Raw genomic sequence first — 27,379 nt, forward strand, 5'->3', positions numbered from 1 at the left:
TCAGAATATGACGTCATCTGCGATTTGAGTGCTTTGAGTGGGTTCCTCTCGCAAGGCTACCTCGGTTCCTCGAGAGTTGTTTATATTTATATGCACTTCACCGTGGTCAATATGCTACATTTGAACTGCAGGGCTTTCAAAATATAGCGTGCACTTCAAAACGTTTATGAAACCAGATCATTGCTATAGAAGGCCTTGGATCATTGGTTTTGGGAAAATCCACTGAACTCTAAAATGGGAAAATCCACGGAAAATCTATTCCGTACCCAAAACTAGTGCGAATGTATCAAATCACCCTCATTTTTCACCAAATCAAGCTGTGAATAGTAATTTTGGTACGAGATGCATTCACCTTAAGGTGGCCGTCCACTGGTTAGGCGTGTATTCAGCGCGCAATCGTTCGGCGCCTAGCGCGCATTGAAAAGTTCAATTATTTCAACTCTTCAGCGCGTGATTCGGCGCCGACCAGTCGACGAATAATCAGCTGACTGCCCTTCATCGCGCGTTCGGCGCTGAACCGCAGTCGGCGCGCAGCCCATAGATTCCAATGTTAAATTCATCGCGTAAAGATGTGCGCCTAACCAGTGGACGGCCACCTTTACACCAAATCTACCTCACACCGTATCTCCACTACTTTGATGCTGATTCACTGAAAAGCGAAATTCAGCCACTCGCTTCCCATCCAATTTTTTTCTTGTGGAAAAAAGGTTAGATCAGGTAAGGCTGGACTTGAAAAACATTATGCCCCAGGCAAAAAAAGCTGACCAGTTACAGTCGTTTATTACGGCGACATATTCGTAACATTGCACTTTCTCTCACAAGAATTATGCAACCCACTCCGGATCGTATCGGTAGCACTCTGTTTACTGTTGCATTTAGCTCGGGCATCGACACTTACGCACGACATACACTTCGCCAGCCCCTTGGCCTCATCGTACCCCAATCCATAACACGGCACTGTTCATCACATATAAAGCATGCGCATTGCGCAACTATGAGATAACATCCCTTATCAAATGACAATATATCAATGTAACATGATAGCTTCCCCAGATATGATAGAATACAATGACTGGAACATAAGATGGCCTGCATCAGGTTGTAACACACTTCCACAACAACGACAGGCGCAGTGGATACCAGGATACCACTTCTGCAGCCGACCCCGCGGCCACGGAATCCTCTGGGAGGCGGGCATCGCAGTGGTCGAGCCGGCGCCTGATCCAGTAGGCAAACGTAACAATCACGTTACATCAGATCAGCCACTGCAGATAACAGCTATGTAGCGTGGTCGTCGCACTTCTCAGTAATTCTCCATAGTCCATCCTATTATTTTCGGAGATAAGAACAGCAGCTTTGTCTATTGTACAAGCATATAGCTTTCTAGTCTCCATCGCGAACGACCGTGGCGCGCCTACCCTGCACGGTGATCTGCTCCATCGGGCACCCCCGCTCAGGGAGGCGGCGTGGGCTGCTGCAGCAGCGCCTCCGTGTGCGCCTGCCGCCAGAACAGCACCAGCCGGTCGTCGTCGTTACGGCAGAAGGCGGTGAGCTCGGCCATGAGCCGGTCGGCCGAGTCGTCCCCCACCCGCCACCGGCGCGACATCAGACTGTTGTTGAGCCACTGCAGGTCGGCCTGGTGGGCAGGGTTGGGTCAGTCTCATAGGAACGCTCAAAACTGGCGGATAATGAGCCTGAGGTAGAGGAGCCAACCGGAAACCGTTATACGCAACGAGAACGACACGTTACTACGGTAAACAGCGTAAACACAACATAAAATACCACCATGAAACCAAACTGCAAAACAGATACTGATAACAAAATCTGATTGTAAATATATTCTAGCTGTCAGACTCTAGCACGGTCCAACTGCACAGTGAACAGCTGCGACTGACCTTGACCGGGTCGCCGTCCTCCCCAAACTCGGGCTCCAGGATCTGCACGAAGCAGTGACCGTGACTGTGTACGAACTGGTACGGCGGCTCCGGTCGCGGCCCGCGCACCCGCACGAAGCTGAACTGCTCCAATATGGCCGTCTGCAGTAGCAGCAGCCGCTCCGGCCAGGTCGCCGGGTCGAAACCTGTCCACATAAAAAATAGAAATAGCTTTCATTGATCACTTTCTCATCGCATACCTCAGCGCGTTATGCCTACAGTACATGGCGCACACAAGGACAAAAACTTTTTAAAGCGAACGTTATTCATTATAATCGTCGCCAGCATACATAGGCCGCACTGATAATGTATCGATACAGCATTCATCCCACATTAGCCAGCAGGTGGATCCCACTGCCATTCCGCCGACAAATGTACATATTTCCCGCCTCCCACCGTCAAAGAGCGGCCGTCCGGGCCGGCGGAGCTGGTCGAGCGCGATGGGCACCGGCACGGCGATGCGCAGCGGGTCGATATCCCCCTGGTCGCCAGGACACATCACGGCCGGGACGGGGAACAGGCGCAGGCCGAAGTTGTGCGCGCGCCGCTGCCAGCCCACCACCTGGACGGGACAAATACGCCTCATGACAAATACGCCACGATCATATCCATCGAGCCATCCACATTACACGGTTAATGTGAGCAAGTACATGCTGTAGACAGTAGAATGTAGATAGTTACTGCTTGGCTAGAGATAGAATCGCGTATAACTAAGTCCCACGGCACACTGTTACTTACCCCAGAATACGATCCACTATCAGATATGACTACAGGGTGGGGCAGAAAGATTTACCTCTTGATTTTCTTAAATATTTCGGCCCCGAACAAAGATATCAAATTAATTTCTGGCACATATATGCAGTAACATGTACACATCTCAGCGACGGCATAATGACTCAATATGGTCACCTTTGCCTTCACCACTGCTTCGAAACGCCCCTCTGCGGGGGGGGCACGAGCGCCGCACTGTGTCCCCGCCAAGATTCGACGGTGCCGTCTCGAGGGCCAGCTTCAGGACGGCGATTCTGCTGTGTGGCACTGCACACACCCTCCTCTCTAAGATGGCCCAGATTGCGAAGTCCATCGGGTTCAGGTCTGGACTTGATGATGGCCGAATGTCTTTGTCCCAGAACCCAGGCATGTGGGTCTTCCACCACGGTTGAGCGATGTTGGCCGTTTGCAGCGGCGCACCGTCCTGGACGAAGACGTATCCGTCTCAGAACGACTGAGTGACCCAAGACAAAGCATGTTCCTCCAGCAGATGGACTTGAACCTCTGAATTCACTTTCACAGCCTCCTTGATGAAGCCCAAGGCTTCTTTTGAGCCGTCGGATGCGACGGTAGCCCAAACCATGACACCAGCAGGCTTCAAGCAACAAAAAATGGTGCGAATAGCAGGATCAATACTGGATGGACCATCTGCCAAAATGTTGACGCTTTGGGAGTGTCTCTGGGGCTCAGGCATGAACATGTTGTCATTGGACCAGCAGAATGCCTTGTTACCGGCGCTCCTGATCTCCTCCAATGTCTTTTGGATCCTGTGTAGCCGGTTTTCCTTGGATGCCGCCGAAATTAGGTGTCGACGTTGCATCCTGTATGACATAAAGCCTAAGCCGTCGTTTATGATTCTCTTGGCGGTTCTGGGCTAAACAACGAGTTCCCTTGGCAGTTTGCGCATGCTTCGCCTAGGAATTGGAACACCTTCTTGTGCACGATATCAACTGGCTTTTTGAAGCGGAAATCCCTTGTTCTGCCTGGCATGTACTTCGACGACACTAGCACTGTCTTTTTAAGTCATTTAATTATACTGCAAACAGTTTTTACGGCAACACCGAGCTGTTTGGCAACGCTTCGGGAGCTGTGGCCAGTCTACTTCAGCGCCGCAATTTGGGCTCACTTAGTCATCTTCACCATAGCTCACCAACAACTATTACAAAATGTAAAAACGATCTTAAAGCTGATACATGAGTCAGTTGGGAAGCTGCATGCAAAATTTTATCAAAATCCGTTCATAACTTTTTAAGTAATGGACTGAAAACAAACAGGTAAATCTTTCTGCCCCACCCTGTACCTGTCGAGTCATGTTCAGCAGTTTCCGTATCTATTATACATGTCGGTAACGGTAAAATACACTAATTTTTCGCTTATTACGAAAAGTCTGGACCAACTGCTCACCAGGTCGGAGATGAGGCTGCCGGTGCCGACCAGCCAGTTGATACAGAACTGGTACGCCCGGTCCGGTCGGAAGGAGCTCTCGTAGCTGATCTCGCCCCATTCGGCGCGGTCCGACTTGGAGGACACGTCCAGGCTGAGCGCGCCGCGACGCATCTCGCTCACTGCACGGCAGGGAGGGATAAAGGGAAATAGAGCCAGTGTCAATGTAGTGATGCCGAACATGCATGACTCACAAGACTCACATACTAATTACATGTACACATATTTGTGGAAAGTTTCGGTGAGGTTGATAGACAAGAATAGTGTGGGCAAGTCGACAAGACATTCCTGTAGATGACCTACTTAACGTGGGGGGGGGGGGGTGAAATGATAACGTGCACTGAATTCGATCACGCATTACAGTACAAATCACAATTTGTCTGGAATGTGTCCATTCAGCAATTACTTGCGACGCAATGTGAGCAGAGCGCACTACTGACTAGCACCGGCGAGCGTCATGTCTCACCGCCGTGTGCGTCGTCGGGCGGCAGGGCGGGTGAGAAGAGTCGACTGCCGACGGGCGCCGGCGGAGGCCACGAGAACTGGCTCTCCACCTCCAGCCAGTAGTCGCTGAACTGCTCCTGGTGCGCCGCGCTGCTCAGCTGAGGGCCGTCTGCGACAGGAAACGGGACGTGAACGACGAAAATTCAACAAATGTATCTTCAAATGCAAAAGCAGTAGCTATAACAAACAAACACTTTAATTCTTGCGACCGGGACCGTAGTAACAGACGTGTAGCGAGCATATATGTACACCACAACGTACCCGCTGGTGAAGTCAGGCAGAACAGGCAGAAACCGTTCATAAACGGCTTCTTGGCATCCCTAGACGCGTGAAGTATCAGTCCAGCGTTCCACAGTTCCTGGTGAAATCAAACAAGCATGTCAATTTCACCCTCATTCCATTTCACTTTTATATCAATCGATAAAATAAATGCAAGAGCCTAGAACAAGCCAAGATCGCCGCACGTAACAAAGGACAACGAAATTCCCCAGCATAATATCAAATACCACACGGCTGACCTTGCAGTAGGCGACGGCCTCCGCCTCGGAGCTGAGCCCGGCCACGTGCTGGTACACCCACTGCACAAGGTCGGCGGCTATGAACGTGAACTCGGGCAGGCCGCCGTGCACGCAGCGGGTCAGAAACGGCAGGCCCGTGTCCGGCGAGCGCAGCGCCTCAGACACCTGGCGGAAGGAACTAACGTCAGAATCACCGCACACTGACCCTGAGGGACGCTGACAATAAATGAACACCGACGCTGAGAAACAACGTAAACCGAAAAGCAGTGACAAGTCACCAGCGATTACCACAATTTTCGCACAACGAATGTTGTGATTTGGACGCTTACAACTTCTAATAGTTAAATTAATTCCCTGTGCTTAGATTTGAAGCCATGGCCGAGAAACAGGCCGGTCGGCCGCTACTGACCTCCGTGGGCGGCGCCGTGCGGGTCAGCAGGGTGCCGGAGCTGGGCGGGCCGCCGCACGTGCCCGTCGACACGTCCTCGGCAGAGTTGGAGGCGGTCGGCACCGCCGGTCTGATGCCCGCCTTGCTGACGCTGCTGCCGGACCGGGCGCGACTCCGCTGGTCCATCCGGTTACTGGGCAGACGCTCCTGCGGCCGGGCGAGAAATGAGCTGATATCAATACAGACAGTGCCATACAGCGGGAAGATATGCAAAGCTGCGGGTTTAAGGGACCCTCCCACCTTAACATTAGATTTGAGTTGAGATAGCCAAAATGGGGTCCCTGGCTCACAATTACCGGTTTCGGCACTCTCAACATCGAGAAATGCCTTAAATCGGAAATATTGAATTTCAAAATTGCAGCATTTTGATTCAGAGGGGCTAATGCATAGGAATACCCCTCTGAATGTGTGACGTCAGCGCAGATATCTAACGATTTTTAAATGTTTGACTAAAACGTTTTGTAGCACGCGGTGGTATATGCTGCTTTGCGCGCAACAAGTGCCGCACTTTCAGCTGCCAAACTATTGCTTCCAAATAAAGTCGCTAGGAACAGCGGAGATTCCAAAAAGTAAGCAAAAGTAAAAGTCTAATATCTTGAAAACCGGTGAATATTTTTTCGGTGAAATATTGTAGATATTCGTTTTCGCTCTTTCTGAACCGAGCGACATTACTTTCATGCCAATTCATAAACTTTTTTGAAGGTGGGAGGGTCCTTTAACGGCGGTGTGCTTGTAACGACGGACAAGTAACTGGAAGAACGTTTAGGACTGCAATAAATGGATGGTGATTCAAAAATATATTGCCTTCGACGAAAACGGCAACCGAAAAAAATACCAAAGATTTCAGAGCCTAGCGCCCACTTATCATTATACCAGGAAAAGCTAGCCCATCCACCGACCATGGAAAATCAAGAAAGGCTATATCCAGTGTCACACACCCTGATCTGTGGCCGGGCCGTGGTCGGCTGGTGGCGTTTGAACCGGTTCAGCGCGAACCCTGATTGTCACTCACCCTGATCTGTGGCCGGGCCGTGGTCGGCTGGTGGCGTTTGAACCGGTTCAGGGCGAACGTCACTGCGCTGATGAACTTGATGAAGTTGTCCACCACCGTGCGGTGGTCGGGCGCCGCGCCGGCCGGGTGGCTGGGGTCCCGGCACGCCGGCAGGCTGGGCACCAGCAGGAACCGGCAGCGCCAGTACTTGAGACTGGGCGTCAGCTGGAAGTCGACGCCGCCTGTCCGAAACGGCACGTCACATACATCAGCTTTCCTTCAGTATTTCACGCGGGTACTTTGGAGCGAATGCAAAAATTAAAACAGATTCAGACAAATCATAGGTGGGGAGCAACGTCTGAGAGCACACCTAAGCGAGCAAAACAAACAAACAAACAAAGAAACAAATAAACAAAACACACATCCAAGACGCCAGCCATCCGTGTGTCGCAGCCTCTGAAGGTTAAGTCGCACCTTTAGTGCAGACGTAGTTGTCGAGGAAGTTCCAGTTGTAGCTCTCTGGCCGGTCGGTGCTCAGCTCCGCCTGACAGAGCACGTAGCTGGGGTGGTGGTGGCACTGGGCACGGTAGCGGTACCGGTGCCGCTTCACCGGGTACGGGTGTCTGCGGCGGAGACGAACGGGGTGTCACACACGGGCGCTCTTGTAAACACACGCTTTGAACGCAGTGTACAGATGATCCTGCGGTGGCAGAGCAGGCTCGAGTTGCCTCAATCAGTTGCCACTCGTCTGTCACCGATAGGAATTGACAGGGCGGATGTAGCAGATGGTCCGATACATAGGTCACACCGCAATGATTGAGCCGGTTCAGCCACAAAGCAATTGACGCAAGGTCGCATATACCGATTAACCAACCCCAAATCTGCACGTAAAACGACACATCAAGATTGCACTGTGACTGCTATCACCACGACTTCACATTACAGTTACAGTCATACGCTGGCAGCTCGCACAGTACCTGGGCCGGTAGTGCGTGACGTTGATGGCCGAGCCGCAGAGCAGCACCCGGTGGAAGATGCGTCCGATGCTGAGCAGGTACTCCTCGCGCTGCTCCTGGACGGCGCGCTGAGCGAACACGGCTCGGCCGACGGCCGGCGCCGCGGCAGTCACCTTGACCGACGGCACCACCAGCTGGAAACCCTGCGGCGGGAGAGAGGCGCCACAGCCGCCGGTCACTTATGGGCAACAGGCGCACTGTACGTACATGGATTAGGAGCAACGAGACACCAATACGTTTCAAATAGTCGTGACCCGTGATGCTTATTTATTGTGACGACATATCCTGTAGACTTAGAGAAAGTGTGTGGCGGGTTGATACAGTAAAAGGCATCGATGTTGTCTCCATTCTTCGGCATACTCGTAATCGCAGTTCACCTATGTATTTAACAAGACAAAGATATCGTGAGTTATAGTCTGACGTAGAAATTGTACACATAATTTCGCATTAAGTGCTTACGTTAACCGGTAAATTACTTTATTAACTCCTGGGCGTCGAATGCCGTTTGTCCTCACGCAGCCCAAAATACGAGTATAAGAGGTGGGTATGAAAACGTCCTTTTGGCGTTTGATGGTTGACACAGACTCCGCACTCCCCATGGGATAATGAATGAGGCAATCAGCCAGGAAGGGACCATCAGAACGAGAAGAATGACGTAATGAGTAGGAGACGGGCGGCAGTAAAAAACTCGGGTGCATTTGTGGGTATGGTCGTTGCCCTCAATGCATTCATACACAATTATACAGAAAATGTGAATATGTGTATTTAATTCGGCCGTTTTAAGCATACGTCACCTCGCCAGATAACAACTGAACTGATAAAAACTGGACATCAAGCCACACAGCAACAAACAAGCATGCACACAATTCTCGTCCTGACAAACATCAACAGTAGACACCAAACACATTGAGAAAAAACATCGAACAATCACGATTGCACCAAGTGTCCACAATACCAATGGTTTGAGATTTGAGAACAATTCAGCGCTGAACGTAACCTCAGTTTGAGCATGTTTATCACTTCTTCTTAGAAAATATTTGAGCTAATACCCGCCTATGCAGAATGCAGCACTATACACAATAAGCATTGCCTAGAAAGTTGAAAATCGCACTGCAGCGGCTCACTGTCGTCTTGATCCGCGTCCCGGTCTCTGAAGTGGCATTACGGTCTCAGTAGTCATTCGAGGCAGCAGATGGGGCTCTGGGTGCGTAGTTCTGTCGCTGTTCAAGGCTGCAGTGAGGGCTGTTTGAGCGGACCTCAACAGCCATTCAAGACAGCAGCGAGGACACAGATCAGCCCGGCCTAATTTGACCGCTCGGCGGACGACTCAGCTGGCCGACTCGATTGGGCGGCTGTTTGTGAACCAGCTGCCACAGGCTGCTACCACCCAGGATAAAAGGCTGCTGGAACAGGGCCATCACGTCGCTAGAACTGGAGACGGGTCCCGGCCGCACCGGTCGGACTGGCCGAGTGGGCCGAGCCCAGGGCAGCGGGCGCGGGGTGCTGGTCTTCGCTGTGCTGCTGGCGGACGGTCTGGTAGCAGTTGTCGCAGTAGTGGCGGGGCTCGGGACCTCAGTCGTTACGGGAGCTTTTCGTGTAGTGGTAGACAAAGTCCTTGAAGTTGTTGGCGCGGTAGTCGTGGAGGTTGATCTAGTAGTTGTAGTAGTTGTCGTGGTAGTTGTAGTAGTTGATCTGGTAGTTCTTGCAGTGGTTGTAGTGGGTATTGTGGTAGATGCTGTGGTAGTTCGTGTAGTAGTTGTAGTAGGTGTTGTGGTAGTTGTAGGCGTTGTGGTAGTTGTAGTAGTTGCTGGTGTTGTGGTAGTTGTGGCAATTGTAGTAGTTGTTGGTGTTGTGGTAGTTGTAGTAGTTGTAGGTGTTGTGGTAGTTGTAGTAGTTGTTGTTGGTGCTGTGGTGGTTGTTGTCGTAGTTGGTGTTGTGGTAGTTGTGGTGGTTGTAGTAGTTGTTGGTGTTGTGGTAGTTGTAGTAGTTGTGGTTGTAGATGTGGTAGTTCTTTCAGTAGAAGTTGTGGTAGTTCTTGTGGTAGTTGCGGTAGTAGTTGCGGTAGTTGTGGTAGTTCTTGCAGTAGTTGATGTGGTTCTTGTCGTTTCTGGTAATGTGAACACGGCCGCTGTCGGCGCAGTGATGCCAGCGGTTGGAGGAGCTGCAGATGTAACTGCTGCTGTGGTAGTTGCACTACCGAACGCCGCCGCCTCCCCGGTCTGTCCGCCGGGGCCGGTCTCCAGCGTCACCAGGACGGCGGTCAGCTGTGCCAGCGCCGCGCCCGGCAGGCCGCTCAGAGTGTGCACCAGCGTCCCATTCCGACTGCTGACGGTGACCGTGGTCAGCTGGTCGTCGCTGTCGGCGGCGGCACACAGCGACGCGCTCTCGGCGGTCTCACCGGGCGGCTCGGGTACCGGGGGAGTGGGGACGCTGTCCGCCGGCGCCAGCAGACCAGGCGGCAGCTCCGTACCGGGAGTCTCTCGGGGCGGTATCGGCGGCGCGGGCGGTCCGGTCGGAGCAGCGTCCGCCCCCACCAGTACCTCCAGGTACTGCGGGCCGGCCGAGACCAGTGCGTCGCCGGACTGGACGGCCGGCACCTCCAGCGGTCCGGCCGGCCGCGGCACCTTGACGTGCACGCCGTGCGGGCCGGCCACCACGAACCGCTCGCCGTCGGCGCCGACCACTGTCACCTGACCGTCGGCGGTCACCGCCACCGGGGAGGCGCCCAGCGGAGGGGCCACCGGCGGCGGCCTCCGCTCGTCACTGAGAGGCAGATCGACGGGCAGTCGCCAGTCGAAGAAGAACGAATCGCTGGTGTCGAAGGTGATGGGCCGTCTTCTGGGCGCTGGCGGCAGAGGCGGCGACAAAGGTCTGGCTCCAGCTCGGCCGCTGAAGTGTACGGTCGAATCAAATGTCGGCACCGTCAGCGGACGGCAGGAGACGGCCGATAGCAGCGACACGACCCAGCACAGCGCGCCGCCAGGAAACTCCATTGTCGGTCAGAGGTGCATCGTCCGAGCCGGACTGCCACACTTGACAGCTCGACCGTTTGACTTGGCCACCACGGCGCAATACACACCGAGCGCAACTCTAGTCCGTCTCACACGAGGACGAGCCGCCAAAGTCACCAGATAGATGGACTGCCGACGCCAGCTAAGCACACGGTGGAGTAACACCTTCAAAAGCCTTCAAGCAACACGGTGGCATTGAGCCAGTCGACAGTAACTAGCACCGAGCCGGCAGGGTTCAAGAGGCGGCGCCCAACACCTGGCTGTGAGTAAGGCTGTAGACCCACTGTCAGTCAGGCACTGGAGCCAATGAAGCGGCCAGCCGGTCAGCTTCCGGTACTTTATGGCTTCCGACTAGCGGTGCGACCACAAAGGCCCGTTACCGATCCATTTTAGTTGCCGTTTCCGTGACGTTAAGTTTTTGTTGGTTGTTGGTTTGCGGGAGCCGACGGTCGGTTCGGAAACCGGACCTGGCTGGTCCGGTGAGTGGCGGTTCTAAATGCACGGCTAAGAAGCTGTATGGATATCGAGGGCAACGGAGAAGCGTTTTACCTGACGATCTGATAGAGCCGCTGGGAGACCGTTTCGCCTCACAGAGCCGCTAGGGTCTTTTTTCCGTTGTACTGACCTGATAGAGCCGCGGGGTCTGTTTCTCGGCTCGACTGACCTGAAAAAGCGGCGATGGATACTCTGTTGGACTCACCAGAGCCTCTGCCCGCTGGGGTCTGTGTTCTCTGGTTGGACTCACCTGACAGAGCCGCTGAGAGACGTCTCGTTCAACTGATCTGACAGAGTCGCTGCGGGCACTCTATTGGACTGACCTGACAGAGCCGCTGTGAGACCATCTCGGTGAAGACCTCGCGGGTGGTGAGCTGGCGGTGCGCGCCGCCGACGTCCTCGGCGCAGCCGCCCACGTCGTCCGGCAGGATGCTGTACTCGAAGAGGAAGTAGTCCTTCTGGAGGCTGCGCTCGTCGGGGAAGTAGTCGGTGGTGATGGGCAGGCACGCCGGCGTGGTCAGGGACTTCCAGTCCACACCTGGCACCGGGTGAACGGGTGGGCGAGCGTCTCCGTGATATTGGATAGACAGCGTGCCTGCTACACGGTGGTCATTAGTGAACAACAGTGCCTAATGTAATGTAATACTTATGACTACATTTCCACAGTCGTGATCATGAAATGCCACCGACTCATTATCACGATTCAACGATAGCGTTCATCAATTTCATTTCAACGATCGCTTTCCACGAAACCTTCGATTTCATTTGTCCGATCAACATTATTTTTGTAGAAAGGTTCGAACATAGGCCTCTGGTGTACAGAGGTCTATGTTTCGAGTTATATCGAATCTCGACAATCGTCACCCAGTGGAGCGTGTATGTCTGCAAAGGGGCATATTTTTTGGCAGTTTGCTAAGCGTTCACGAAAACATTGTTTTAGCAAGCATCTTAAATAATGAAGCTAAATATTAAGAACGGCTTTTGTCGTGGAAAATAATGCCCTATTATTGTTCCAAAATCAGGGGCAAATAAGTACATTTTCCTGGAGCGGAGACAAGCAAGTAGCAGAGCTCACTAAATGCATTGACAAATAAACATGTTTACTACGCTCCCACCGCCCACTCGTCTGAGTTCTTTTTTTGTAGGAAGCGACATGACACTGCTGTTTTCTGCAGCTAATGTAAGGGTTCGGTGCAACTGCATACCGCATCGAAGGGTTTAGGGATGGGAAGGGGGATTTTCAGTCCACGGGCAATGCTTCTAAAATGTGACCAGGTGACCTCATCCTAGTAAATCGAATGAATTTTTCAAAGCTCAATTACGCGGGCCCAAGTTAAGGAGACATCCATCCCTCCTCCCGTTCGCAACGTCAACCATGCATTGCCGGACGAATCGCTTTCCGCAGGGGTGATATCCCAAATCGTCTTCGTTTATGGAAGTTTTTCATAAAATATAACAGAAATATACAAACTGCACACGCCTATTCGACGAACCATAATGTAGAGGGTAACAAAATGAGTTACGGAATACACCATGGCTAGTGTACACAGCGTATAGCATGCAACTATGCATGCTTACGTCTAAGGGTGACCAGAGTACGTACCCACCAATACTCCGACCATGTGCGCTACGAACACGGTGTACCGTCAGGGGGACAAACGTACTACGCGCACAATATCAAACATGATCAGCAACGCAGAAAATAATGAGCAAATCACCAGCGAACGAAAACCGCGGCACCCCTTGGTGGACAGTAAACACAAATTTGAGCACCGCCGGGCATCAACCCACTCATTTATGAATGGTAAAACGTGGTGTACGATTTAAATACGCCCACAGTCGTACAAAGTTCTGTCTCAATAAATAATGTTAGTCACATGTCTAGGAAACGAGCGTTATTTGAATAGCTACCATAACATGTAGACGAGGGATGTACGCATGTGCACGTGCAGTAAGACATCTTCAATAACGAAAGGTAGATACGCCACAAAAGCTAGACGGTTACACACAACACACAGGGGAACCAAAGCCATACATATAAACGGCCGAAGCGTAGTTTTGCCGTTTTCGACTGAGCATAGTTTCGAAAACGGCGTCCACAGGCGGCAGAGCAGGGAAGGACATCGGGACACCGACCACTCCACTGAGTCTGAAAGTGTGGGGAGCACCAATAGAAAGGTGTTCTCCTGAAAATGCAAACAACAGCACAAAACGACGAGCAGTTGCGAAGATCAGGCGACAACATGTATGAATTTCGTTCATCGGTGACCTAACTGTTTGAAGTTCGAAGCATACAAACGTCCATGCTTTATTTGGTAGTTCGCTGGTAACCATTTTGAGGCATTTGTTGGCATATTTTCAAATAAAATGTCACTCAGCTATTCATATTTGAAATATGGAATGTACTAAAGACAGATACCGTAAGGAGTATATAGAAGAAAAATGGACAGAACAATCGCTCAATAGGTCCCGTACAGGCAGCCTGCTGAGAAGACCAGAGCAGTGTCCCTTCCCGATCCGGAGGATCTCCGCTCTGTCCCGCTCTTGAGCTTGAGGTTGAGAAGGGATGTTGCCATACTTGGACATCATGCATAGCTATGCACCTACTAGCATCTCAAAAATAAGTTGGTCCTTATAAGTCGTGTCAAAACTGCGGCACTGGAGGTGAAGCCGGATTTGAAGGAAATCAGTATTCTTTAACAGATGTCAGTTCTTTGACGGACTAGAGCGATGCAACACAGAGAAACCAAAGCTCCTTCCGCAATGACTTTTACTTTGCTTATAAATGGGCACCGCCTGTCCGCAATATTAAAAAATAAGCGAATAAACAAACAAATGCGTCGTCAGGCAACGCTTCAAGCATTGGGCCGGACTGAGAGGAAAGAAGAGTTCAATGGAAGATTAAGTGACCCATCCACTGACCTGTGGTAATGTGGGCCGACCACTCCTGCTCGCCGGTACTGGAGGCGCCCCACAGGAACGACAGAGACGGACTGCCCATCGCCTGGTCGCTCGATACCCGAGGCGCGTCTGGCGTACAGTTCAAATCGCTGAGTTCTATGGCGAGTTATATTGAAAGGAGGTGTAATGATTCCATTTTGAAGCTGGTAATTGTTTTGGGTGCAATACCGGAGGGTGAAATTAGCTACCTACTTCTTACAATCACCTCTAGATCAAAAAAGGAAAACGCAGGATTTCTAAAAACGATGCAGTGAGTTTAATTCATTCAGCAATGCGAAAAACAAAACAAAAAATTATCATACAGACACTCAAACCGAAAGACAAGGATATGCATAAAATCACATCCAAATAGTGCTCCTGATATTCAAGAAAATACAAATCAAATAATATCCCCGGTAGGTGTTGGTTTAATTTATGAAACGATTACCCTGGGACATGCGAAAAAAACGTCTGAATTTTGCAGCGCACATAACAAATTCATATACCACTATCTATAATAAAAGAGGTCGTCTTACCTTTTCCGCCGACGTCCAGGCCGCGCGCGTTGGCATAGTGATGCTGCTGAAAGAGCACACCTTTGGGTCCTGCAAAACACAAAACTATGTAAATGTACTCAGGTAGTATGTACAGTGTACACTCCGCAAAAATGGTGGAAACAGATAATTAATTGCTTAGAAACCGATGGTATCACGATGGTCAGTCTGACAGTATGTGACCGCGTTCTCTGCGTCGTTCAAGGTGTTCTTGACTGACCTTTCGGGAAGATGTGCGTCCACCGGCGGCGGTTGGAGGTGTGCTTCACCACGATGTTGCTCGGGTCGAATGGGTTGAAGAGGGCGCGGCCGGGCCGGTGCGTGCCCGTGCCGCGGCTCAGGCTGAGGTCGCACGCCGACACGGCCGAAGTGGCCGGCCGCGGCGGCGAGCGGTTCACGTCGCTGTCGTCAAACGAGAGCCGACGCACGTTGGCGCTGCCGTCTGTCGGAGCCGACGATGGGGGAACAGAGGGCCGGTCAGCGACGACGAGGGACGGACAGCAACACCGGGTGGGGAGGGGGAGGACAGAGGGTCGGTCAGCGATGACGAGGGACAGAGAGCGACCACGGAGGACGGACAGACACGGCAGGGGGCCAGAAGGTCGGTCAGCGATGTCGAGGGAATTATCAAAACGAAATGAGCGGGATGGAAAATACCATTTTAGTCATATCGTATTATTAAAGCGTTCATTACCCACATGCGCATCCACAGCACTTGCTTTTTGTGCCTGAGGGATCATTGAGCCAGTTGAAGCGTCAATTAGTTATCATTTTAGCCAGTGCCGTGCAGGGAATCCCAAGGATGGATTACCAAATTGAAAAAAAAACACTCAAAAACACTCAATTCGAGAAGGACAGTGTAAAGTATCATGTCAGATTAATGGATGATGCCCGCCGCTCTCGGCGAACCAGTATAGGTGATGGCAGGGCGCCGCTGACGGCACTGACGCGGCGGCACACCCACGGGACCAGTCACTGCCGGCGCAGTGACGCAGTGACACTCACCGGACCAGCGCAGTGACACACACCGGTCACTGCTCACCGGCGCAGTGACACTCACCGGCGCAGTGACACTCACCGGCGCAGTGACACTCACCGGCGCAGTGACACTCACCGGACCGGTCACTGCCGGCGCAGTGACGCAGTGACACCCACGGGACCAGTCACTGCCGGCGCAGTGACGCAGTGACACTCACCGGACCAGCGCAGTGACACACACCGGTCGCTGCTCACCGTACAGTGACTCACCGGCGCAGTGACACTCACCGGACCAGCGCAGTGACACACACCGGTCGCTGCTCACCGGACAGTGACTCTCCGGCGCAGTGACACTCACCGGCGCAGTGACACTCACCGGACCGGTCACTGCCGGCGCAGTGACGCAGTGACACTCACCGGACCGGTCGCTGCCGGCGCAGTGACGCAGTGACACAGTGACACTCACCGGACCGGTCGCTGCCGGCGCAGTGACGCAGTGACACTCACCGGACCGGTCGCTGCCGGCGCAGTGACGCAGTGACACTCACCGGACCGGTCGCTGCCGGCGCAGTGACGCAGTGACACTCACCGGACCGGTCGCTGCCGGCGCAGTGACGCAGTGACACTCACCGGACCGGTCGCTGCCGGCGCAGTGACGCAGTGACACAGTGACACTCACCGGACCGGTCGCTGCCGGCGCAGTGACGCAGTGACACTCACCGGACCGGTCGCTGCCGGCGCAGTGACGCAGTGACACTCACCGGACCGGTCGCTGCCGGCGCAGTGACGCAGTGACACTCACCGGACCGGTCGCTGCCGGCGCAGTGACGCAGTGACGCAGTGACACTCACCGGACCGGTCGCTGCCGGCGCAGTGACGCAGTGACACAGTGACACTCACCGGACCGGTCGCTGCCGGCGCAGTGACGCAGTGACACTCACCGGACCGGTCGCTGCCGGCGCAGTGACGCAGTGACACAGTGACACTCACCGGACCGGTCGCTGCCGGCGCAGTGACGCAGTGACACTCACCGGACCGGTCGCTGCCGGCGCAGTGACGCAGTGACACTCACCGGACCGGTCGCTGCCGGCGCAGTGACGCAGTGACACTCACCGGACCGGTCGCTGCCGGCGCAGTGACGCAGTGACGCAGTGACACTCACCGGACCGGTCGCTGCCGGCGCAGTGACGCAGTGACACAGTGACACTCACCGGACCGGTCGCTGCCGGCGCAGTGACGCAGTGACACTCACCGGACCGGTCGCTGCCGGCGTAGTGACGCAGTGACACTCACCGGACCGGTCGCTGCCGGCGCAGTGACGCAGTGACACTCACCGGACCGGTCGCTGCCGGCGCAGTGACGCAGTGACACTCACCGGACCGGTCGCTGCCGGCGCAGTGACGCAGTGACGCAGTGACACTCACCGGACCGGTCGCTGCCGGCGCAGTGACGCAGTGACGCAGTGACACTCACCGGACCGGTCGCTGCCGGCGAACACGGATCCGAACGACGAGGAGAGCAGTTCGCCGCCGCTGGCCGACGAGGGGCTCTGCACCAGCGGTGAGCTGCGCGCTAGAACACACGGCCGGGCCGGCGCCCGAGCGGCGGTTACACTCGGCCCCGCAGGCACCCGGTTAGACACCAGCATGCACCAGAGGCAGGCCCACGCAGGTCCGCAGGTCCCCACTCAAGCCGCACCCCAGCCAACGCTGCTGCAACGGGACGGCAAACTGAGCCCCGGCACAACGCACCACTTGGCCCCGTACAACGCAATTACAACATGCCATAACCGACTGCAGGTTATGGGAAGTTAGCAGCATCGGAATACATACTGTTATGCTGGATTCGTAACGCATTGGTACTGTCACCCAAAATATCGGCAAAATTACTCTTAAGACGCGACAGGTGAGTTCTCTTACTATACAATTAGCAGTCGATTCGGTATGATATACCACATTCAAATCATGTGAAGGCCCGTTCATCAGATAAACCCGTGAATATCAGTCCGCCATCGTGCCTTCCTTATAAATGCCGTCGTTGTTTTTGATGAAAGCCAGTCTTTCTTTAAAAAAAAAATGTTTGGACGAATGGTTTTATAGGCATCTCTGACTCGGGATGCCCGCTTATCATATCTTGTCACGATTGTCACGTGACACCACACCATGGGCTCACCACCCACCCGCGCCAGGTTAGCCGGTTGTACATAATATTCGGGACCAAGTCAGCTTCAGACTTATAAAAAGCTCTAAGAATCGGTGAATCGGTGAGTAGCCAAATCGATTAAGTGTTTAACAAATTGACCTTAAGCAGCACCAACTGCATGCATTAACGACCCGGCCAGCTCGCACGCCAACGCCCACCGCCATGCGCCCGCTGAGAGACGTGGCCTTAGGCCTCGGTAACTTCAAATAAAGCGCGATTGTTTTTGTTGCCTAAAATACCATCTGTGGATGATGGTGGGAAAAGATGATGGTTTCGAATAAATGCGCAAATAACAATAAAGCACCACTATGGACAGTCCCAGACGACAGGCATGACTCCACCCAATGAGCTTTTGTTGCCTGTTAATATTATCCCCATAGCACGGTAGCCACCTTTCCCACCACGGTACCTGGTGTGACGAATCCCGACGCGGAGGAGCTGTAGACCTGCTCGTGGATCGGTGACGACACGACCGAGTCGGCGCGGCGGGACGTCTTCACCTGGGACGTGGTGACGGTGCGCTTCCGCTGCGGCAGTCGCTGCAGCGTCATCGTGGACCTGCACGGAGAAAAACCCAGATTACTGGTCATCGGCTTAACACTTCGGTGGCATGATACACCTCCAGGAAGCTCCGAGCCCTTCTGCGAGTATGATATGAAAAAAAAGACACAAGACACAAGAGACACGAGTCCATATGAAGACACAAAACCCATCCCCAACATCCCTCTTAACCTGAGCATTACCATGTTCCAGCTTACGAACTCACTGTTTGAATGTGTCTGGCTTTTTGAAGACCTCGGCGTCGTGCGCGTCGTAGTCGTAGACGGAGCTGGGGATGGCGTGCTCGCTGGTGGGTGGCCGGCCGCGGGGGATCACCGACTGCACGCGCGACACGGCCGTCTTGGGCGCGCCCGGCGGCACCTTGATGCGCGGCACGAACTCCGAGTAGCCCACCCGCTTGTTGGACGAGTAGAAGCTGAGGTTGATCCACGTGTGCGGCAGGTAGTAGTCCTGAGTCTCTGCCAGACCCTTGTTGTGGAACTGAAAGTGGTAAAGTAAACCATTAGCTAGTGAGACACAACACCATTCGCACTCTACCAAAGGCACGCAGCAAAGGCGTAGCTTGCATACAGACCAACAAACACGTATCCTCATGACTACATAACCGCATAGTCCGCGCACCACTAACGCTGCGGATGTGGCAGGGTGCTGACCCGAAGCAGAGGCACGGCGTGGAGCGGCTGCTCGCCCACGCACACCAGGTCGATTCCCACGCCGTAGTCTATGATGCGCTGCTTGGTGAGGTTGTTGAGCTCCCGCTCCACCTGATACACTCCCACGCCGGGCGAGACCACCACACACATCTGACCGGTTCGCTCCAGCGAGCGGTGAAGGTAGTGCTTCTCAAACACTGAAACGCAAAACAAGGTGTGAAGGTGGAATATCCACGAAAGTTGACGTTGATTGAGTGTTTACGTAAAACAATTTTCTGGTGGATATTTTGCTGTGCTATTTTTTTCATTACCGAGTGGAATGTGACTGATCAGACGTTTCAGCGCAAGCAGCAAAACAGGGAACATGGAGCGCAAAACTGAGGAAAACGATTGGACTTCAATAACCAATACAACGGTGCCGAGGGCCTCACCGCACGACTGAGAGCTATCTCACCATTCATGGAGATGTTGAGCACCTCGAGGAAGTTGCCCTGCGCGGCCGAGCTGAGCACGGCGCGGGGCGGCGGCGGCGCGCCCGGCGGCGCTCGGTCCCGGTGGAAGTTCAGCAGACTCTCCCGGTAGCCCATGAACTGGTGCCGGATGGTGGACAGCACCGGCGTCCAGTCGTCGTACCGCTCGTTCTGAACGGCCACCCTGTACAAAGAACAGAAAACAGTTACGTCGACCGCTAAATAATGCCTATCTATTTTCAGGACTGCGTAAGACGAATCACAGATTCAATGTCGTAACTATCAACAAGAGATTTCATCACAAGGGATCAAATTATGTTGTTTTTTCGCATCAAACATTCACTTTCCCATTGGTCTTAATTTTGCAAACGAGAAAAGAAGAGGTAAGATTCCTGAGGTAAAACATAAATCCTTGCACTTGAAACCTATATTGGAATACATGGCCATGAGTCGATTTGACCTATTAAATCAGCACGCACTTTTCGCACAGATCAAACTTAGCATTCATTGCCATGAGCCTCTCATCTGTTATAGAATATCCCTGATTCTGGACATCAGCAAAGCATAAAATGGCACACAAGGACGCAACGTCATACACGAGTACACCGGCCGAGAGCCCTGGCTAGACCAGCACGGCACAAACCTGTAGAAATCCTCGTAAAACATATTCCTGAAGTCCTGCTGCACGTTCTCCTGCATGTACTCGGGGAACTCGTTGATGCTGGATGCTTTGTAGAACAGACGCGAGAACAGCGTGATGGTGACTTCGTGATTCGTGTTGTTGCGCTGAAAAAAAGAAAGGAGAAACTTAAGTTCAGTAGTCACGTCATACCTGTCATAGGCAAAGTAACTGTGCTGAATGCTGATTTTTTTTTTAATTAGACAGCAATCGACACTTAACACTGCAAACTGTGAAGTAGTTAAAAAAGCAGCATGCGCCCTGGCCCTAGATCTCCCGTGTTGTCATCGTTAGGTCGCTAGCAATAACCTGATCAGACCCGCAAGGCGATAAACGGAAGCACACATCGGCCTTGAATTGCTCCCTGATTTTGATCATTGTGACCCCGAAGCATGAAGATGCAAAACTACGTCCGCTGAACGTAACGTAACCCACCTTCCAGTTGTTGAAGAGATCGCTGAGAAAGCCGTTGACCGCCTTTTCGAAGTAGAGGTCCCCGTAGACGTCGAAGTCCCACATTTCTTCGGACATCTGAATATACAGGTGGAACATGCTGGTCGCAGACCGGAACACCACCTGCCGAAAGCGACGGAGATTTTTCAGCAGCCAGCCACTTACATTTAAACACGATTCCCAATATGAATATTTCTAGGCCGACAAGTTAATAGACACTTTCGAAACCAATCAGAGTAATACCATCGTGTGTGTCCCCGTCTGATATCCCGAGCTCCGGTGGCATATTACCTTAGTGTCCGGTGTGACGAGTCCACAGGCCACACGATCGCCCTGCGACCACATTTCAAACACCTGGCAGCGCACAGTCTGCGAGCAAAACTCGACGCTCTTCTTGTGGTGCAGCACCTTCCCCACCTGCCGTCAGAAACACGGCAATCGATAAATCATATAAATCATAAATAAATGAACCATAAACATTTAATCAAACGATTGTCCCAACCAGAAATTACACGAAGTGAGAGAGAGCCAATACGTCCATAAAACCATAGCCAAGATTTATTCAGCGTACGCTTATTAAAGACCAATGTTTTCATGTTTGGAAGGAGTACTTCGTCGTGACTTTAACTCAACTCCGGGTACTTTAGAGATTCAACTACCGGGTAATGGGTTGCCCACTCATAGAATGCCTTATCACGCGAATCACGGAACATATTCATTTCTCTCACCAGGCTGAGTTTCAGTCGCCACATGTCGCTGCGGTTCAGGTAGTGGTCTCGGAAGAGCAGCTCCACAGAATCGAGCGCCACGTCGGCAGGGTCCACCAGGCGCACGCTCACGTGCGCCCACACCTGGTTACGCAGGTGAAACGTCTCAACTAGGGTGGTCTCCACGCTGATAATGTCGCCTGTGATGGGATATGGCGGTTAGTTGGTATTGATTGGAGGGTGCGTCATATTTCTTGCATTGCCTTCAGTGAGAACGTGGGGGAAGTGTGAGGGAGGAGAGAGAGAGAGAGAGAGAGAGAGAGAGAGAGAGAGAGAGAGAGAGAGAGAGAGAGAGAGAGAGAGAGAGAGAGAGAGAGAGAGAGAGAGAGAGAGAGAGGAGGGAGGAGAGGGAGAGAGAGAGGGAGAGAGAGAGATGAAGAGTACAAATCTGCTCGCATCACGTAATAACACGACATGTGCCATGTGCTTGGCACGAGCTGTCGAAATAATGCTTCGGACACAGAGCACATCCCCTATGGTCACACAAAGACCTTATTAAAAATCAGTATGGGGAACACTTTGCAAAAGATATACAGAGTTGGGAAACAAGCAAAAATCATGGGAGACCCACCCCTAAAAGCGAATATGCTATAACCGCTTTCCAAAAGTCTCACATTTCTGGTCATCTCGGAGTGAGCCCGGCGACACGAGCAGCAGAAGTCTCGCGAAGTCGAGGTCTGGGTGGGAGATCTCCACTACCTTCCCCGCCTCCAATCCGGGGATAGAGGCCGGGTGCAGAATCAGCTCCTCTTTGGAATCTGGAACGGAACAATGTTTTCGCACTTTAAATAATCATCCGATATCCACTGTTACGTTTTTACACAAGTAACAATACAAGAAAGAATAACATATATCTTACAAATGGCAAATGTTTCGGTGGCATACATCCAAAACGTCATGTCGTTGACAATGACTGATCATTTCTAACCATAGTCTAAACATAGTTTAGAAATGATCTTATGCTCTCAAAATTATCACCGAAGATGTCACGATTGTTTTGTATGCTTGAGCGGAAAGTCACCGCAAAATTTTTGGTCAACGAGCAATCCAACTCGATTTTACTCGATGAACTACAGAGACATGCTTAGCGAAACTTCCAGAATCATTGCGAATGGCGCGAAAAAATAGCCCTAAAGACAGCAACAGCGTAGCCGCACGCCAATACCTTCAGATCAAAACATGATCGAGAATTCAACTCCCATCCAGGCTATGGTGGCGCCGAAAGACCCCTATTCCCGTTTACTTTCCACTATAAAGGTACCGTAAGGTGGGGCTATTTGAGACAGTGGGGCTATTTGAGACAGTATTTAAAATTGTTATAAAATAAAAACCGTTTGAAATTTATGCTTAATTTTTGCTCAGGCGAATTACTGCTCAATTCCACACATTCCTGAGCAAAAATATCACATAAAAATCAAACGATCTTCATTTTATAGCGATTTTAAATACTGTCTCAAATAGCCCCACTGTCTCAAATAGCCCCACTTTACGGTAAGTACGCCGGTTGATAAGGCTGTCTCACCTCCCCGAACCTGCTGCAGCTTCTGGTGCACGACCAGCTTCAACTGAACCTCCGCAGTCATCGTAGTCTCTGGTTGATCTGAAATGAAAATGGTTAAATGATCAATCTAAGGTATCACGTCCACATCGAGCATTACAAAATATAAATGCAAATCTAAAAATATAAATGCAACGCTCATAGAGTCAACAAAATGATCGAGCTTACTCCGTCGCCGTCGCCGTCTCCTTCTCCGAAAAAAAAACGAACATTTACGCTTTGCCACACTAAGCCAACTTATGTAAGTCAATGTGGTGCAAGAGTGGAACCTTACACATCTCCACAATATGACTCGAAAGTGAATGCACGACCTTCGAGAACATGTTCTATAGAGCGTTCAAGGCACAGAAAAGCAGATGCCACACTATAGAGGTGCTGGAACAAAATTTATATCGATTGCGTACGGGCCATGACAGTTCGTATATCGTTGATGGGTCATCCTGACTATAGATCCTGTCAGTTGGCTTGTGCCACTGAGGTTTGGATAATGCAAGATGATCTGCCTGCATTTGGCCGGATACCTGTCCGCATTACCACGCTTCACGTTAGACCACAAGGTACCTCGCCCGGTTTGCGCCATCTCTCGCGTGAGCATGGCCATAGCCCATACACCTTTTGGGCCTCGTAAGTCCCCAGAGCACCACACAAGCCCCCTTGCACCAGCCCGAACTATGCACCGATCGAAATGCCTCCTAGCGGGCATAACCCACATCACCCAAGTGACCGAGCCAGACTGGCCAAAAGTTTGGTCTTCCGAGTCCGATTCGCGGAAAAAGGACGTAATTATGATGAAAGTACGTGCGTTGATGTTCGCACATAAAAGAACGTGGGCGATAAAGAACGTACTGGCAAACGAACGTATCGCTGAAACCCCAGCTAACCTATCCTGGGAGTTCAGGGGAGAGGGAGGGAGGCAAGACTGGGTGGCACTGTGCAACCCATTCAGTACAATCACTTTCCAGCAAAGACCTATTTCATCTGAAGCATTAAGTTTGTTAGCAGCACAATTTACTTCATGAGGGACTCGTATGGGCACAAAACAAGATATTGAGGACTTGATATAACTAAGAACACAAGCCCCCTCAATTTCATTTCAGATGGAATTATCTGTACATAAACCTGTCAGTTTTGAGTCAACATAAGTAATGTAACTTTACCTCATCAATATTTTAATATTTTAATGGGTACCAGCTATACCTACCACTTATCTGTCATCAGTAATTTCATGAGCCTGAAAGCAGGATATGCAATCTTCTTTTTGCACTTTTGACCTCACCTTATTCTTATTCAGCACTGTAGCTCTCAACTCTCCTCTTCTCACATCTTTCTATTGATGCTACCAGCTTCAAATTCTGAAATAAACATCAAGCATGGCTTAGACTTTATGGTCATCTTTGTAGTTCGAAATGATTTTTTCAATCAAAAGGTTAAAATATCATCAAAATTAGTTGATATACAGACTAATACCTTAACCTGCGCACCAACGGGGGTCTGCGCAAACTTCGCACCGACGGGGGGGGCGGATGACCGCCCCCCCCCCCCCTGAGATCTCGAGAACGAAGCAAGATAGCGACAAGCGGTAAACGGCATCGGATACGCACGGTCAAGATCTACAATTTTTACACAGGTCATTTTCAGGTCAGGTCAAAGATGACGTCACAGGGTTCGAAAAAGTCAACATGGCGGCGCTAGATATGGAGAGTTTTTTCTCGAATAACTTTCGAATTAGTCAAGATAGGAACAAACTAAGGGCATCATCGTGATCCTCTCGTCAATCCGCATCGAATGATATATATGTTGACCTCGAAAGGTCAAGGTCAAAGGTTGACCTCAGGTCACGTGACCTCGAGGTCATCATGTATAACATTCGATGCGTCTTGACGAGCTGAACACAATGAGACCATCCACGCGTCTGTATCTTGTTCCTGTACGGAGTTATTGGCCAAAAACCTTTGGTGACCTTTGATGACGTCACATGACCTCACAGCTGCCCAACAGCAAAACAGACCTCAAGGTAGTGAAGGTTGATCGTATATGAAGTCATGTATGGTATATGGGGCCATTCCGACCCGTTTTAGTGGTAAAAACAGAGAGTTGATTTTTCCCCCATTGACTTATAATGGGGAGGTCGCGAAATTGACCTGACCTTAGGTCACCGATATCAAAATTCCGAGATAAACAAATTATAGCTACTAATGACCTAATAACATCCTACGACTTTCAAAGGCCTCCGACATCTACTGTAGCTCTGGCACGGTGACAAAGTTGCAAAAAAGTGACTTGAGGTTGGGTCATTCAAAGTGACCTGGTGACCTGACCTTGAAAGGTAGGAGGTTCAAACTTGCACACCATGTGTAAAATTGATGAGGGAATAGTCGTACCAAATTTCGCTGCGCTGTAACATTCTGCCTGTTGGCAAGCTGTGCTCCCCCAGGAACAATTCATGCTAGAGGGTAACCTTAGAATAGAACCAGCTCTCATCTAATTAGGCGCCTAGAACCTTTTTAGGAGCATGCTCCTGCAGAGCCTAGCCACCTTTCAGGATATATTTTGATCATCTGTCAGCACAAATATCAATGAAACAACAAGGCAAGAATGAGATCTGTGCCAGCACCTGTAATAATTTCCAGCTTGAGCTCAGCTATGGCTGCAGAGGGCAAGGCTGCACAGGATATGAGTCTGTGAGATTGATGTCTTTTAACTTTATTTTATAAATTTAGCTTGAACGTCTGAATGGATGGGTTGACAGCCGTAGCCAACTCTACGCAGAGCAGTTGTGGTACTCTCATAGCAGATGTTGCCCTTGCTGCATAATCTAACCTGACCTAGCCCTACCTTCAACCTACAACCCACCAGCCTACAACCTACCAACCTACAACCTACAACCTACAACCTACCAACCTACAACCTACCAACCTACAACCTACCAACCTACAACCTACCAACCTACAACCTACCAACTAGATACCTACCAATTTAGATACCAAAGTTTAATGTGCCCTTCAAACCTGGACACAGCCTGTCCCACTCAACTAACGTCAACTCTGTGGCTGCTCCAACCAGCCACAGACCATCCCCTTCAGGAGTCTCAAATGTCGAGCGCCGGAGCGACTCCAACCCGGGCTCTCACCACCAGGAGTCCAACACTCTACCCACTTGAACTGAGCTACAGGACAGGCAAAATTTATGATGGTTCTGCCTTTACTCAGAGTCAGAGTCAGAGTCAGAGTCCATGTAAGCAGCATACCTATCTCAAGAGCTGGCGAATCTATCGACTTTTCCCAAACGGGTGGCAGCATGCGAGACGTCTGCTATAAGAATGTCCATCAGAGCCCCATTTAATGGCATGATGCTCAGAGTATATAAGCAACATCATCTATAGAGTATATTGAGATTGACAATTGACATAAATGATGCTACTCGCCGCCCCTTTCAGAATCAGGCCAAGGTACTAGCAATAGATTGAAATGTAAGCAAAATTGCTTTGCTAGGTTTGCTGTCTGCTGACGTTTTCATGGAAACAGGCACGTCAGGCCCAAGCACAGGCCCAAGTGGTGGCAGGTAGAATCACATCAGTGCTGCCAGATGGAGAAGGCTGTAATCCTCCAGATCAGTTACAAAAATCCTCCAGATTCCTCCAAATCCCATTGGCGGATCCAGATAGGCGGTCTTGGACGCTGCGGGAGGGCATATCTCCGAAAAGGTTTCTCCAAATTCTAAAAACTCATCGGATTTCGATTCCTTTCGCACTGCTGTGTAGTTTAAAAGATGCTTTTTTATAATAAAAGTTGTTTAGTTTTCGTTTTATCCTTGAAAAAAAAACGAAAATTTTCTTCGATTTTGGACGCTGCAGGAGGGGGGGGGGAATTTGCGCCAAATGTCCCCCTTTGATCCGCCCGTAGTTCGGTACCTTCAAAAACATATGGTACAATCGTACACGAAATAGGAACAAATAGTCACCATGATATTCGTGGATATAGCTACAGACTGAGACATTCCAGTCTCACGGTGATAAAGGGCAGTGATATATCCTAACGGGTAGGGTGAAGCTGGGCAGGAAAATGTCTTTTGAGTCTTGAACGCGTTGTATTTTTCCATGAAATTGAATGTATTAATCGGGTGACAAATCCTCCAGATTTTCCTCCGGAATCAAAAATCCTCCAAACGCGAAATTTGTCCGCAAATAGAGTTCAAAATCCTCCAGATTTGCGGAAATCCTCCAAATCTGGCAGCACTGAATCACATGCTGTGCACGGTATATAGAGAAATGCCGTGAAAGATTTCTGAAAAGATTCTTCGTGAAAGATAAATGCCCTTCACAGCATCTAAGAACTACGTTCATTGAAATGACTTATTTTACTAGAAAGTGAAGGGATATTGGGGCGTATAAATGTTTTTATTTTGATATGGCAGCAATATCCAGTCAAAGCTGA

At 51.1% G+C, this 27,379-nt stretch overlaps 1 protein-coding gene across 3 annotated transcripts; it reads right to left on the reverse strand.

Annotated features, from left to right (window-relative positions):
* Positions 1 to 761: 761 nt before the first annotated feature.
* LOC122392452 (GATOR complex protein Iml1-like) lies at positions 762 to 27,273 on the reverse strand. Of its 3 annotated transcripts, none has more exons than XM_043387301.1 (28): positions 27,190 to 27,273; positions 24,223 to 24,298; positions 22,911 to 22,988; positions 22,003 to 22,146; positions 21,350 to 21,528; positions 20,913 to 21,038; positions 20,604 to 20,744; positions 20,133 to 20,275; positions 19,474 to 19,673; positions 19,020 to 19,216; positions 18,572 to 18,846; positions 18,215 to 18,363; positions 17,077 to 17,175; positions 14,846 to 15,067; positions 14,608 to 14,676; positions 14,054 to 14,161; positions 11,455 to 11,669; positions 7,587 to 7,768; positions 7,084 to 7,232; positions 6,631 to 6,851; positions 5,580 to 5,765; positions 5,171 to 5,335; positions 4,914 to 5,010; positions 4,615 to 4,761; positions 4,110 to 4,270; positions 2,331 to 2,496; positions 1,896 to 2,080; positions 762 to 1,636 (listed from the first exon to the last, which is right to left on the reverse strand). In XM_043387301.1, exons 3-28 carry the CDS (start codon positions 22,969 to 22,971, stop codon positions 1,454 to 1,456), a joined length of 4,170 nt encoding a protein of 1,389 aa, XP_043243236.1. In that variant the 5' UTR covers positions 22,972 to 22,988; positions 24,223 to 24,298; positions 27,190 to 27,273; the 3' UTR covers positions 762 to 1,453. The 3 variants fall into 3 exon arrangements, with proteins under 3 accessions (XP_043243236.1, XP_043243235.1, XP_043243237.1); XM_043387300.1 differs by lacking the exon at positions 27,190 to 27,273 and adding an exon at positions 26,455 to 26,504; XM_043387302.1 differs by lacking the exons at positions 14,054 to 14,161; positions 27,190 to 27,273 and adding an exon at positions 26,455 to 26,510.
* Positions 27,274 to 27,379: the final 106 nt, after the last annotated feature.

Source organism: Amphibalanus amphitrite, unplaced genomic scaffold (genome assembly GCF_019059575.1).
Source record: "Amphibalanus amphitrite isolate SeventyFive unplaced genomic scaffold, NRLGWU_Aamphi_draft 000487F_arrow, whole genome shotgun sequence".
Taxonomy (NCBI): Eukaryota; Metazoa; Arthropoda; class Thecostraca; order Balanomorpha; family Balanidae; genus Amphibalanus; species Amphibalanus amphitrite.